Source organism: Sminthopsis crassicaudata, chromosome 4 (genome assembly GCF_048593235.1).
Source record: "Sminthopsis crassicaudata isolate SCR6 chromosome 4, ASM4859323v1, whole genome shotgun sequence".
Taxonomy (NCBI): domain Eukaryota; kingdom Metazoa; phylum Chordata; class Mammalia; order Dasyuromorphia; family Dasyuridae; genus Sminthopsis; species Sminthopsis crassicaudata.
Window position 1 is genome coordinate 178,435,718 of NC_133620.1, and position 16,013 is coordinate 178,451,730.

The 16,013-nt window shown below is 33.2% G+C and overlaps 1 protein-coding gene across 2 annotated transcripts in view; it reads right to left on the reverse strand.

The window, feature by feature from the left end:
• The window catches only part of HSF2 (heat shock transcription factor 2), a 38,144-nt gene that overhangs the window by 10,526 nt on the left and 11,605 nt on the right, over positions 1–16,013 (reverse strand). For both annotated transcript variants that reach the window (XM_074309979.1, XM_074309978.1), the window contains exons 2-9: positions 12,185–12,293; positions 11,898–12,025; positions 10,202–10,326; positions 7,192–7,267; positions 5,304–5,365; positions 4,224–4,311; positions 2,875–3,023; positions 2,030–2,284 (exon numbers count right to left, since the gene is read on the reverse strand). In XM_074309979.1, coding sequence (XP_074166080.1) covers positions 2,030–2,284; positions 2,875–3,023; positions 4,224–4,311; positions 5,304–5,365; positions 7,192–7,267; positions 10,202–10,326; positions 11,898–12,025; positions 12,185–12,293 — 992 coding nt within the window. The remainder of the gene's footprint in view (positions 1–2,029; positions 2,285–2,874; positions 3,024–4,223; positions 4,312–5,303; positions 5,366–7,191; positions 7,268–10,201; positions 10,327–11,897; positions 12,026–12,184; positions 12,294–16,013) is intronic.

Genomic DNA, 16,013 nt, shown 5'->3' on the forward strand with positions numbered 1-16,013 from the left:
AAGTCAGGAGGACCCGAGTTCAAATCTTAACAATTCCTAGCTGTGTGACCCTGGGCAAGTCACTCAACCCCAATTGCCTCAGCAAAAGAAAAAAAAAAACCAAACTAAAACACAGACTGTTTAATTAAATATTAGAGTACTAATTTGGAATGCTTTGGTGCCAACATTCTCTAATTCATCTTTTCTCCTTCAAGTTTTTTTTTTTAATGTTATAAAATGTTATAAATGTTATATGTATTATATGTTTCATTCTTACCTATTCTGCAAGATGATCTTGTCCATTCTAGTAAATATTATGTCAAGGATCTTGTGAATTGTTATATATACCTTGAGGGTACTCAAATGTTAGGTGATAAATTTTTTTTTGAAGAAATAAAAGGAGCTATTGGCACAGAACAAAACAAAAAGATCTATGTTTTGGGAATGATCATACCACTCTGCTTGGAGCCAACCCTGTATACAAAGGAAGTTTTTACACAGCTGGAACCATTACCTGGATTAGAAGCTAAGGAAAAATCACACTAGTGAATTTACCAATTTAAAAAGAATCTCTTAGAAACCAAGAGTTGCCATGGAATCCATAAGAATAAGAGGTTCATGGATAGATTTCAAGGTACCTGTGACTTAAAATGTTTTAATAAATGGATTTCAATATAAAAAGAATCTCTTGACCTATTATACTACAATTTCTGTTACTAAAATTCCTAAAATTTATAAACTATAAACACTTTAAAAAGGAAACTTAAAAAAACTTGATGCACTCTTTTCCAGCTAAAAATTAATTGTCTTCTTTTTAAAACCCTTTCTCCTCTGTATGCTAACACATCTCCAATCTTCTGAATGTGGTGAATAAAAGGTGAAATGACTACGAAAACAAAGATTTGATCTTCCAAGCATATTGATTTATTTGGCAATACAGGTCAATTGCTTAATAAGGTTGAACCAGATTTCTACAGTTTAGACTCAGCTGGACTCAAATACAGGGGAAGAAACAGATTTTTAACATATTAAAAACAATCAAGTAAGGCCAATTGATTAAAAAGAAAAATATATCATTAAGTAATCTGATTTCTAATTGAATGAGAGATTAGGAATTTTTCAAATTGGGAGAGAGAGAGAGAGAATTTCCCTGCCTTCAGAAAAGGAATCTGAAAACTCCCAAAATGTCAGTAAACAATCAAAGGAAAATGGAAACAATAGCTGTGGATAACCTAGGCACATCTAAATGAAGCAAATTGTTAGTTTTATCATAAAATTTCTGTTTTTTTTTTAAATTTCAGAAATCTAAAAACAGGAGCTAACTGAAAAGAATCAAATATATAAAATATTCTTTGAATGGAAAAAACCTCAATGAGTCAAGACCATGAAAAAAGAAAACATATTTAACAATTAAGACATATTTACTTTAACCAAAAAAAATTGATGAGGTTTAGTAAATCTGAAATTAGAAACTCATCTTCAACCTTTAAATATTTTTTCAGAAGTTGTAGGAAAACTCAATTACAAAAATTATCTGTCAGAAAGTACAAAACATCACAAAACAGCATCATGGATTAAGAGACAGAAGAAACTTAAAAGATTATCTAGTGTAATATATGCTCACTATAAACTAAGAAACTAAAGGTCAGAGAGGGTGTTTTGCCTGAGGTCACATAAATATTAAGAGTTAGAGCCAAGATTTATAGTCTGGTCCTCTGATTCCAAGTTTATAATTCTTTTCACCTGTTTTGTGTTGAGGCTAGAGAGACAACATCTTACACACACAAAATGGGCAGAGAGGATTAAAAAAAAAAGCCATTTACAAGCATATCTTCATAAAAAGCTATAATTAAATGGGCCCAAGAAGAATTCGGCAAACTGGACACAAATATTCTTCAGTGAATAAATCAAATTTCCAAAGACTGAAGAAAGAAAAAACTAAATGGATGGAAAATAAAATAGGTAGAACTCTACCAGGTTAGAGTTAAATACAGAAACAATAATTTAACTAATCAAGCTCAAAATTAGTAGTCAAAATAGCATCACTCACTTTCCTAAAAGATTGATGTTTTCATTCAGGATAGAGTCCATCATGGAGACAGGATCTTCTGAAGTCAGAGCAGATGAGTTGTTTACTTGGACAGCATTAGACATGAGCGAGCTGCCACTCTCAATGACGGAACTCCCATGGTCAGGGACTGGAACACTGTTTGGGTCACTACTTTTGTCCCCACCCTGAATAACTGTAGCATAATCATCCTCATTGTCATCTTCAACAATGACAATATCAGGGTACTGGCTACAGCTATTCCATGAATAGAAGAAAAGAGAAAGAAATAGTTATTATTCTTTTTCCTAAAGTTCCTATCCCTAGTTGTAAATTTCTAGATACTTATTAACAGAACATAGAATTTAGATTTAAAAATCAGAGAATACAGTGATATAAGATACTATTAGAAAAGGGATCTATATTCTAGAACTGCAATCTAGAATTAAATTATTAAATCATCCTAAACAATTTTTCCTTCTTATGCTTATGTCAAAATCTGTGATTTGAGGTTCAGTAATACCCACTACTTAGACAAGTCTAAAACTATCTACAATTTAGTAGCAAATAACAGCTGTCACAAACTTGGAGGTTAGTAATCAAACAAAGAAATGTCAAGACTACAGTCCAAACTCAGAATCTGGTGTTTTAGCACTAGAACCCATGAATCAAGCCAACTCAGTTTCACTTTAAACTTGTTTGGTTTCTGTTTAAATGAATATAAGTTTCAAAACTTAGATACTATTACAAACTAATGAAAAAATATCAGTTTGAGCTTTAAAAGGCATTCCTTGAATAACAAAGTCCTATGAAGCTGTCCTCTACCCTTATTTTCAAAATCTTCTTACTTTGAAGTGTCAGATGTAGCATCCTCATTCGTTTCAGGAGTAACTGGAGCATTTTCTTCATCTATATTATCATCGGTGACATCATAAATAATGATGTCTTCTGAAATCTGCTCCCTTGGTTTTAATCCCTCTGTCCTACTATGTGGAACCTTATGAAATTGGAGAAGAAAATATGTCTAAGAGCAGGTCCAATTTCTAAATCAACTACTGTACCAATAATCAGAAATGAAAGTTCCATTACTGTGCAGTAAAAAATAACAACTGTGATAAAATTCAGAGAAACATGAGAAAATCTACATAAACTGATATACAGTAAAGTAAGCTGACAATATACATATCTCTAATAAAGGTAATAACAATTTTTTTTAAATCACTAAAAATGAAGCTAAGCTCTGAGTAACTAAAAAACCAATCATGGTCTCAGACAACAATAAATGAAATATCTCTCCCCCCCTCATCTTGGTACAGAGCTAACTAAATGTCATATACTTTAACAGATAAACTATAGTTAAAGGTATTTTTGCTAATTGTTTTTATTAGAAGAGGGTTCAATTTGATGGAAGGGGATTTTCAGAAATGACTGATTTAAAATACAAAAAAGAAGTCAAAAGTTTAATTCAAAAGAACAGCAAATTACATTGGCATTTATAATGTGTGCTGAGGTGGCTAGGAGCTTGGATGAATGCGTAGTCCCATCTAAAAAAATAATCATGCATAGTCTATCAAAAGAAGTAAAGTAAATAAATGAGTAAATATCAGTAGATGGTAGCATTAGAAAATTCTACTGTAGTTATTACTAGATAAGCCAAAATAGTGGGTACATCTAAATAGAATTATAGTTAAGGACAACTCATTTTAATCTGTTTAAAAAATCCTAATATCTAATCTTAACTCATTTCACATAGTTATTACTGATAGAGAGAAATCATGCTAAGTATTATGGAGTTTACACTTCAAGCAGTAATTCCAAAGGGTGTTTTTAAGCCACACAATTCAGTTTAAAGAAAGTGGAGTATCTGCCCTCATAATTCATGGTTTCATGATGCTGACTGGCTAATTTAAAAGTGACTATACTAGAAGATCTAACCTAAGACATAAAAATCATAAAATTGTTTTTTGTTAATTAAACATTAATTAAAAGAACTAAATGTAGAAACATTAAATAATGTTTTTCGTTTTTGTTTTTGCTGAGGCAATTGGGGATTAAGTGACTTGCCCAGAATCACACAGCTAGGAAGGGTTAAGTGTCTGAGCCCACATTTGAAGTCAGATCCTTCTGACTTCAGAGCTGGTGCTCTATCCACTGCCCTCAATGCAGTATTGTTACAGGATTTAAAAATAAAAGTTACTTTGTGGTGGTGGTTATTGGCTGGTTCTTTGACAATTTGCTGAAATCTATTTGCCTTTGGAGATCCATTAGTATTTAAAAGTAGAGGCCTGAAAAAAAAAATCACAAGAAAAATTCATATATTTAGTTAGACAAGCACACAGAAAATAAAGACTGGCTTTCTACAGTATTATAGATAATACTATCTATTGTTAAACAATTTATTTCAAAAACCTGTTTAATGGCACTATAAAAAGATATTTTCCAAACAAATTAGTAGTGACTTAGTCAAATATTTACAAAGCAACTATAACTCAAATTCAGGCATAATTTTTACTTTTGAAGGAGTAACAGCAATGCCCTTCTTTTTTTTTTTCCCTTTTTCCTTTCTTTCTTTGTCCTTTTACCACATTTTTATCTTGAGCCTGTCAAAAGCAGATAGTGGTAGTCATAGATATCACCTAGTCCACTCTTGGCAACCAAGGTAAAAGAAAAAGTTATATCAGTGCTTAGCATAAACAGTACAAGTAATAGTAATCTGTTCTGTTAGCTCTAGCATAGGTTCTGCTTCTAGTACTCCATTAATTTTGGTCTTCTCAGTTCCTATATAAATTGTATAGAAAATAGTTTTTCTACCTGTTGCTTTCTCCGTTTTGTAGAGAGAATATAGAAATTTGTAGGGTGGAATAGGGTGAGGGGAGAAATTTGCATTAAAGATGTTAACTTGTCCTAATACCAAGACAAATTCCAGGGAGCTACAGCAAATACACTAATTAGTCTGGTAGGATAAAATAGTGGTTCTCTTAAGTGTGTTGTAGTGATCCCAAGGAGATACTCAAGGTCAAAACTATTTTTTATAAAAATACTAATGTGTTTAATCTTTAATATGGTAAATATTAATAGATATAATCCACATTAAAACTCTTTGGAGGGATTGCTCAATAATTTTTAAGAGTGTAGACCACAAAATCTGAGAGTCAGTGATAGAAAAAAGGTAATAGTTATTCATTCAGATCGAAGACATCTCAGTTCCCCACTCAGAATTTTTGAGGTAAATTCCCATATTTGAAGTTAATTACCTGCTTCCCTGCAGGAAACTTACCTTTTGCGTTTTAAACTCACAAGCTGGTTATTCTGAACCAATGTAACAATAAACTGGACAATCTAAAAAGGGAAGCAAGAGTAGGTAGAAGAAAAAATACTTAAATGCATATTACTGGGATTACGTCAAAAGAAATATTTTCATAGTTGCATATATTATATATTATTAACTAATTTCTAATTTTCTAAACAGACTAATGACTGAAAACATTCTATAAAACACCTGTTATGTTTGGTTATTTGTCCTTTGTTATCAAGGAGGACCAAAATGATATCACTACATTAGAATTAAGTTATAGTGCTGTCTGAATGGCTGATCAGACCAGTATGAGTTCAGGATGCTCTACTAGAGTGGAGCACAAACAGTCCATGTAATCTTTAGGGGTAAATTCTCTAAATTTGCACATCTCATATTTCTTTTGAATTACTTCAATTTTGTTTTGCTCATAGAGTATAGCACCTTTTCTCATGAGTGCAAGCCATGCTGGACAGTCCTGTGCCAGGGTCTGTCATGTTGCACAATCCCAAAATTCTCAAAGAGACGTTGAGTGTGTTTTTGTATCACTTTTTCTGACCACAATGTGAACACTTGTTCTGTGGGAGCTCTCCATAAAATAATCTTTTTGGCAAGCATATGTTTGGCATTTGAACAATGTAGCCAGCCCATCAGAGTCCCACTGTCTGCAGTAAAATTTGAATGCTTGGCAGTTTAGTTCAAGAAACTCCACAGTGTCTGGTATCTTATCCTGCCAGGCATCATATTAAAATTGTAAAATACTTTCACTTTATTCTTATTCTACAGGTCTTTTCTGGTGAGCAATATACCATCTGTGGTATGCTCCAGACAACTTTTGTCCCTTCTTAGAATCAATCAATTCAGTATCTTAAACTATAGCATCAAACACTAATGCTAACCTTTTCTGAATAAAGCATATTAAATATAATATGACCAACTCTTCATGTCCTTGCTTTTCTTTTTTTTAATCTTAAAAACTCTTATATTATCAAACATTTACAAAATTTCTTCAGAAAAGAATATTTTCATTAGAATATTAACAGGAATTGTTGTGAAGTCCATTCCAGCAAAGAATATTCTCCTTTAAATGGCTTTACCATGAAAAAACAGATAATTGAGAATGCAAAAGAAATAACCACCAACAGCAGACATGTGTCTAAATTTGCATAATGATAAAACGTTGAAAATTTATTTTGACATGTTCAAAATTGCAACATTTACGTGCCACATTACTCCTACTTTATTAATCAAATGTATGCTTTTAGTAAATCAAAGTCACAAATTTACTTTTAGCTGGAAGGGCTCGTGAGTGAGACCAGGATAGTTTCAGCATATAAAAGGGTTTTCACTGTCTAAATGGGCCAATCTAGTTTGTTCATGATCAAAATAAAAATCAATCTACTTGCAATCTTTTACTTGGCCTTTAATGCTGTTGGTGATAACATATTTACTCCTGAGTGTCATCACCATTATCAGAGGAAATGAAGGAATTAGTCACTTTAATCATTGCAACTGTACAGATTAAAAGCTAATCCTGATTAAACACTTGTAAAATGACCTATCCTTTCATTTTGTAGTTTACATGCACCAATCCTCACCAGAAACAGGTATAAGGTTGAAATTAATATAGGATTAAGTATAGCTAATTATAAACATGCACCAAACAATGGTAGTTTACAATCACAAAAAAACACATTACAGGGCAGCTTGATGGCACAGTGGATAGAGTACAGACCCTGAAGTCAGGAGAGAGAACCTGAGTTCAAATCTGACCTCAGCCACTTAATAATTCCTAGCTGTGTGGTCCTGGGCAAGTCACTTAACTGCAATTGCCTCAGCAAAAAAATTAACCAAAAAAAATACTCCACATTACCTTTCGAATTACTTGCTGCTGTTGCGTTTGTTTTGCCCGTAATTCTGCCACTTCCCGCCAAAGGGATTCATTTTCTCTATCATTTAAAATAAAGGGACAATCAAAAGCCAAAATACCATTAGTTAAAATTATGACTATATTACAGATCTTATTCATACTTTAATGGAAGCTTTTCAAGAGACTGGGCAGCCCTTATTCTGAATAGTAGTATAGTTTTGGCAGCTGTCTTGGAACAAACCCAGTGTTACACTTGATAGCTTCACACTAATAGAATCTGCTACCAATGGCAACAGATATAAAAATATACACTTTATGTTCAGACCTGCATCCCTAGAGTCCTATGTAATGATCCCCCCACCCTAACAAGTTGGTATTATTACAGTATGACTAAAATTTTCTTTGGTCATTGGATAACCAACCTAATGAAAAAAGAAAAATAGTTCCTAAGAAAAGAAACATGCATAGATCAGATTCACAAAGACCTCATCTCTCTCTCTCTCATATTGGAAGTGGCCATTAATGGGCCTCAACTTATGCTGATCATTGTAGAAGCTTTGACCTGCTCCATTTCCAATGTGGGCTGGTTCACCCTCTGGATTCACTACCTACAGAACGCAGGGACCTTTAGTTCCTGAATACTTAAAAGACCAAAATACTTTCATGAGGGATAGCCAGTGACACAACAATCCTAGAATTTAACAACAACAAACACTTTCTGTAACAATTCCTTACTGAAATTGTATTATATCCCTCTCAGTTACAGTAGTGACAAAGCTCATAGGGTAGCAAAATAAATCATCTATTAAATGCTTCGGTTTTAATTTTCTTACAACTTAAAGAAAGCCAAATTTCTTAATACAGACTAAATATATGTAGGGACTAGAAGAAAATGGAAAGCACAATTTTTGTAGCATCTTTGATTTCTATTGATCAATAAATTTCCAGGTTCCATAATCAGTATATTTGTATTTGTTGAGACAGCAGATAAGAACTATTTTCAAGACTTATGTGTTAAAAACTGCAATAGCTGGCATTGATGAACCATGAAATCCAAAGCTAAAGTCAAAAGGTACCTCTGAATCACTATATGCAACAGTGTAAAAGTAACTGAATATGGTAAATAAAAGGAACTGAGAATAATGTATGTTTAAAGAGAATACAGAATCAAATAGGTGATGGACCATAAATACAAAATGAGGTCTATATTTCAGACATGACAAATGTATTGATTTTTTTTTTTCACTATATTTCTTGCAAGAGAAGGATCACTGAGTTAACAGTGATATTCAAAAAAATTGTATCAACAAAGCATTTTAAAAGAAAGAAGGTCAATTTAATTACCTCTTAAATAAACAATAGGAACAGTCAAAGGAAGACCAAGAATAACTGCCTTTTTTGGGGGGGGAGGGGGGGAGACTTTGAGTGTCTTGCCCAGGTTCTAAGGGCAACAGCCACTAGAGGGCTTGGACCTCTCCTGATCAGCTTTAACCTGCTCTATTTCCAACTTGAGCTGGTTCATCCTCAAGAATTACTACTTACACAGTGCAAGGGCCTTTAGTTTCTTGGTTTAGATGAAGAACTCCATAGTCATTTATTAATAAGAGGAAAAGTATTCCTTTTGATATAGGCTGAATTTTATCTCCACATACAAATTACTTGTGTTATGTTGGGATCAATGAAGATACCAAGTATTATAATTTTTTTTTAATGACACTGAGTTTGGGAATGTACATCTTTCCAAGCTAACATAAAAATGAACAAAGTAGGACAGTTCTCTTGGGAATGAGTTCTATTCATTTTGAGTAGCAAGGTCACACTTATAAGTTTTGGAAAGCTTTCAATCCTTCACGACATAAAGAAATGGTACCTTAAATAGGATGTCTGTATATTAGAAAAACTGTCTCTTTATGTAAAAACTCCTATCAATGTTCTAACTATGCTAATCTTCATATACTAATAGTATGACAGTAGAATACTCACTTTTATATGTTTGTTCCCAAGAGCAGGAAAACATGTGTACCAATTCATCTATTTTGTTCATTCTACCTCCTTCAGAAGAACACTACTATGAAAATTCAAAACTAAGGATACAGTCTGTCAAGTTTACATACTCAAATGACAAGTATTTTTAGAAATTTAATTTTACTAATGATGAATGTTGGAGGGGCTGTGGGAAAACTGGGCCACTGATGCATTGTTATTGGAGTTGTGAAAGAATCCATCCATTCTGGAGAGCAATCTGGAATTATGCTCAAAAAGTTATCAAACTGTGCGTATCCTTTGATCCAGCAGTGTTACTACTGGGCTTATATCCCAAAGAAATACTAAAGAAGGGAAAGAAGTATGTGCCAAAATGTTTGTGGCGGCCCTTTTTGTAGTGGCTAGAAACTGGAAAAGGAATGGATGCCCATCGATTGGAGAATGGTTGGGTAAATTATGATATATGAATGTTATGGAATATTATTGTTCTATAAGAAATGACCAGCAGGATGAATCAGAAAGGCTTGGAGAGACTTACATGAACTGATGCTGAGTGAAATGAGCAGAACCAGGAGATCATTATACACTTCAACAATAATACTATATGAGGATGTATTCTGATGGAAGTGGATATCATTTTCAACAAAGAGAAGATCTAATTCAGTTCCAATTGATCAATGATGGACAGAATCAGCTACACCCAGAGAAGGAATATTGGGAAATGAGTGTAAACTGTTCGCACTTTTGTCTTTCTTCCCAGGTTATTTTTACCTACTGAATGCAATTCTTCCTGTGCAACAAGAAATTTGGTTCTGCACACATATATTGTATCTAGGATATACTATAACATATTTAACATGTATGGGACTGCCTGCCATCTAGGGGAAGGGATGGAGGGAAGGAGGGGGAAATTCAGAACAGAAGTGAGGGCAAGGGATAATATTGTAAAAAATTAGCCATGCATATGTACTGTCAAGAAAAAGTTATAATGATAAAATTAATAAAAAAAAAAAAAGAAATTTTATTTTACCTTTTCAAAGTAGACAGCCTGGACTCAATGGTTTCTTGTTTGATTTGAACTTTCTGAGCACTACTTATGATTTTAGATAAGTCTTCCTGGCGAATTTTGGTTTCTTCTGGCTTTGAAGAAGAAACCTGCTCAAACAAAACAGTGAAGACAACAGATATAAATTCTAACTATCTGAATTCCAAGTCTTAGCATTTCTAATTATATATATATATATATATATATATATATATATATATATATATATATATATATATATATATATATATATATATATATATATATATTTGCAATTATATGTATACACAGACATACACAAACACATACATCTTAATAAAGAGGACATGCAAGCTGAGCAGATTATCAAAAACATTTCATTTCCATTTGTCAAATGCAAAAAAACAAAACAAAACAAAACAAAAAAACACCAAATTTTATCTTATGATTCAAGGCAGAGATTCTTAACAGCTATTATGTCATGGATCCCTGTAACAATTTGGTCATCTCTATGGGCCCTTACTTTGAATACTCTGAATGGATAAAATAAAATAATTAAAAAAGAAATCCATTACTGATTGCTAATGAAATAGTTATCAAAATATTTTAAAAAGTGGTTCATGGGCCTTTGTTTAAGAACACCAAATCTAAAGATATTCTCTCTGGAAGAAACATTTCAAGGATCCCTTTTTTTACCATCTTCTATGGCTTTACTTTCAACTATTCTCCTGACCTCCCCCATTTATTCATTTAATCTATGCTGTAATAATTACTCAACTACATGCTACGCAATTTGTCTCCAGGCCATGGCACACTGTTTTTTTTTTTTTTTTTAAATTCCTTAGCAAAAATACTTGTCATTCAAAAACAGGTAAAAGTTTTAGCAAACTAAACAAGATCCTGATACCTCCTCTAGAAACATTTATTTCTGTCCAGTACTACTACTGCAACAAATAAAAATCCCTTCTATTTCAGGACTTTAAGGTAGAGTGCTTCTCTCCCCCCCCCCCCCCCAACTCCTCATGATATTCAATTGCTCAGAAAGGACAGAAGTTACAACTATGACATTTGCCCTAGAAAGACATTGGTGGTGGTTATATTAAAATACTTTTAGGTTCCCTTAAAAGGGAGTCTAACAGATCATCTGTACAATGCTTAGCACAGTATTATAGGTACTCAGATACTAAATATAAGCTTTATCAAACTAGCAAAGTATTAGGCTTAAAAACTGCACGGTAAACAAAACCTAGAACCAAGTCATAACATGATCTTTTATTACATAAATTAAGAAATTTTGTTGTATCAAATTATAAAAAGACAGCATTCCGAAAAAAAGTTGATTTGCATAGCAGTTATATGGAATATGTTTTCTCACAGACATAATGATATAAAGAAACAGTAGTTAGGTTTCCCAATCTGGCCCACAAAACTTTATTTAGGCCACAACATAGGTGAAATATATATACATTTTTATAAATGTGTATTAAAAAAAGATGGAAAAAATATTGATACCATACTACTAATTTAACAATTTTAATTATCTTTTCATTACCCTAAATGCTGTGAACTGATAAAATGAATGACATTCCTATTTATATTTGAAAACCATAGTGTAGATTAAGCATACTACATTATTTAATTATTAAAATGAATTAGATTAAGAAATAAAACAAACCAACAAAAAACCTGAACTGTAACTTACTTTTCTTTTAATGTTCTCCAGCAAATCATCCTGGCCCTGTTTGAAATATGGGTGCTGAAATTCAACTGGGCCATCTCGTTCTTGCTTTACAATACCAGAATCAACATGAACTACTTTACGGAAACCATCTGAAACACAATTGCACATTGAATAAAGAAAGCCAAGTCAAAATTCAGTCCTACTGGGTTCAAAGGATTTTCTTTTCCTTTACCAACTCCAGTGGAAAAAAGCAAAACACTTGATCAAATTACATTCTCCACTTCATACCAACAGCTCTCTATACTCACACATATTTAACTGCCTCACAAAGCTTGCCATGTTGTTGTGCTTGAAGTACTTAGGAAGAATTTCTTTTGCAAACCGCTGTTCATCCAACACCAGGAAGCTCTGGCCATTCTAAAATGAAGAATACAGATGTCTATTACGGAAGGCCCCTTGTCTTATATGTTCCCACACAGTAGGTCAGAACATGTAGAGTCTAGTACTATACAGTATTCTTTGGCAACAGTTAGAAGGTACAACAGCAATTTTCCTTACTGCAATATTTTTTTAAATCTCTGATTTTCTCTGGGTGAATATTCAGACACAATATAAAGTTTATCATATCAGCAAAGCATTTGGCTTAAACTGCATGGAAAACAAATATACCCTACCCCATTCATTGACACAAATGGGAGCTCCTCTACAATTTAATAAATAGTCCATGAAAACTGAACAAAAAATCCACCACCCAGAAATCTGGTGACAAGCTCTTCTAATTTAATTAAAACAGGAATATTGCCTGTTACTTGGTCCATATCCAAACCCTTTTTACCTCAGCTGGACTTGCCAGAAATTTGCACTCTGGTATCATAGTGTCTGAGAATACAGGTCACTTCCAAGAAACAATCAATAAGGAATCAGAATAGGGATTTAGTGTAACTTCCCACTATATTTACTTTATGTTTGTTTCCCCCTCCCCTCCCAAGTTTTAGCTCTAGTAGGTACCATTCATCATTTTAATATTTTCATATATACCTGCTCTCTCTCAGCTTCTGATTTTCCAGACAGAAGAATCTGTCCTACTGCAGAAGTATCTCCATTGCCTTGACAAAGGAACTGTGATAGTGTGCAAAAGAAAACTGACTTGGAAGATAGAAAGGACTTCCTTTCAAAGCCCCTCCCTTTCACTTATTACCTGAAGTACTCCCTGGGCCTCATCAGTATGATAAGGCAACTACATAGATTACTTCTCAAGTCCCTTCTACCTGTACATCCAGGATTCTATGAACCCCTTGAATATTTTACATTTCCATCACTGGATTTTTAATCATCTGTTGCATTTTTAAGGAGTAACTTTAAAAGCACACAACCAATTTTTAACATGCCAAGGATGGAGGATGATGTTTTGTTTTGTTTCCACTATTCAAATGAAGCCAAACAATTTGTCAACCATGTCAGTTCAGGACATCTGGTCAATGTATTTGAAATAAATTCTGACTTCCTAGGTCAATACTTTTAGCAAAGGATAGGTTCTAAGTTCTAAGGACAATAAACATAGGTGGTTTGCCCTTAAATTAATTAACTGGAATTTATGCACAATCAAGTTTGTGGCTATTTTCTTTCCCTCTGCACAGCTTTTTCAAGGTTTATGCCCATTGAATTTACATTTCATAATCAAAAAAAGATAGTTTCCTACAAATTTGGGAGATTTTACCACACAGTCCTTATAACTAAATTATAAAAAAGTTTATTAATAGTAAGTCATAACCATAATAATAATTTGATCTCAATAGTATTCCTACATATTAGTTCTCACTACTATTTATACTTGGTCGCTCAGGAGTGAGAATTTGTTTTTACTTTTTTGTGTGTTTTTAACCTAGTTTCTGTAGGCTGTGACAAAATAGTCTACCAATCCCAATCTTAACCATTGTTGGAGAACAGACTTTGAAAGTCTAAACAAATTATACCCATCCCTCGATTACAATTTATTCTAAGCATGTTCATCCAAGGAACTTTAATGCAACTGAGAAATCTGGGATCTAGACTTATCTTATTTTGTTATACTTCTGGAGAGATTGACATTAGAGCAAATGACTATGAGTAGCTTAGACAGAGATGCAGAAATTTTCCTTCCCATAGGAAAGTGTTGCTTCTAGGCAAAACAAGAAAAAAAAACCCCCAAAACAAACAAACAAACAAACAAAAAAAAAAAAACACTACCTCAATAAACTGTGATAATCAATTATCTATTTATCTTTTCCTTTACTCAAAATATTTTGAAAAACTTCCCACCTAGCCACCTAACGGGATTCTTTCACCTTCAATCTCCTAAATTCTTATCACTTATTTGATTTGGGAGAGGAAGGAAAGAGTATGGAGGGAGAGATGGAGATTTTTAAAAGTTTATATAAGTTTATTCAGCTGTCCTCAGCTCATATTAGTTTAGGAATGGCATCCAGTTGGTGGTGTGGCTCTTATTTTTTTTTTCTCCATTTATATAGCTTTTTATTTACAAGATATATGCATGGGTAATTTTTTTCAGCATTGACAATTGCCAAATCTTTTGTTCCAATTTTTCCCCTCCTTCCTCCCAACTTCCTCCCCCAGATGGCAGGTAGATCAGTACATATTAAATAAGATAAAGTATATGTTAAATACAATATATGTATACATGTCCATACAGTTATTTTGCTGCACAAGAAGAATTGGACTTTGAAATAATGTACAATTAACCTGTGAAGGAAATCAAAAATGCAAGCACACAAAAACAGAGGGATTGAAAATGCTATGCAGAGGTTCATGGTGTGGCTCTTATAAATAAAATGCCTTGATTAAGCAATACTCTTGAGTAATTCAACATTTTTCCAATCTTATTACACTTTACTCCCTTCCACATACTCTACTGTCCAGGGACACTGGCTTTCTTGTTCTTCAAACCCTTCACTCCAACTCCTTTTCAGTGGTTGCCCTCCCTATTTGGAATGTTTTCTCCTCCTTTACTTTGTGTCTTCCTTCAAGATTCAGCTCAAATCTCCTTTTCCAAGGTACCCATATACAATCTTTCTTATTGCTAATGTCTTTGCTTCGAGATTAACTTCCACTTATATATACTGTGTATATATTTTGAATGAAAACAATTCTTGGCACATTCTCTCTCCCATTCTTTTAGGGCAGGGATTGTTTTTTACTTCCTTTTATATTCCTAGCACTTTATACAATACCTGGCAAATAGTAAATAATAATGGTTGTTGAAGATGATAACAGTCCCTTGAAGGAAATGTTCGATCTCTTGACCCACCTAGTTTTGTACCATAACTTACTCTAACCTCCCACAAGTAGTTGCTTTTCTATCACTGGGTCACAAATTATCTCAAAATACTGATAGTTCAAGAACTATCTCTGTCTTACTACAAATGAAATTGTACATTATTGATATGGAAATGAGAAAGAAGCATACAATTATTAGCAATGGACTATAACACTGGATCTCAAATTGCTAAGACTGGTAGGACCTAAAGATCTATGGGATGTCTCAAGACAGAACATGAAGAAATGAAGATGTATTTATTCATTATTGCTAAATTTGATAACAGAATACATGCTTCATATATTTCTCTCTCCCCTCTGCAAACCACTCACCCCCATTCCCTAGTCACCTTTCATCTAACTGGCCTTTGAAGAGAGCAAAAGATAAGGAGGGTTCATCAAGTTTTGTTTTGTTTTTTACATGTGTTGGATGACTGGGTGAAGTAGATTTTCTACCAAAATATTTGCCTTCACTAAAGCAAGTGGAAGACTGAAAAGTATGAGAAAGAACTAGGATAGTGAGTGTGGTTGATGGATCTTACATAAGAGAAGAGTAAAGGGAGAAAGAGAAGAAAAGATTGTGATTAAACTAAATTAAAGGAAAATAAGGGGTAAATGATAATGATGTAGCTACAAACTTTTGAGACAAAGAATGGTTGTGTCTTCAACCAAGGGAAGTTTGGAAGAAGGAAAGGTTTGAGAGGGAATATTAATGAGTTCAGTTTTGGACATATTGAGCTTAAGATGTTTTTAGCACATGAAGTTTGAAAGTAAACTTTCAGAAAACGGCCATCTGAACAGGAATAATTCCATAGTTTCCAAATA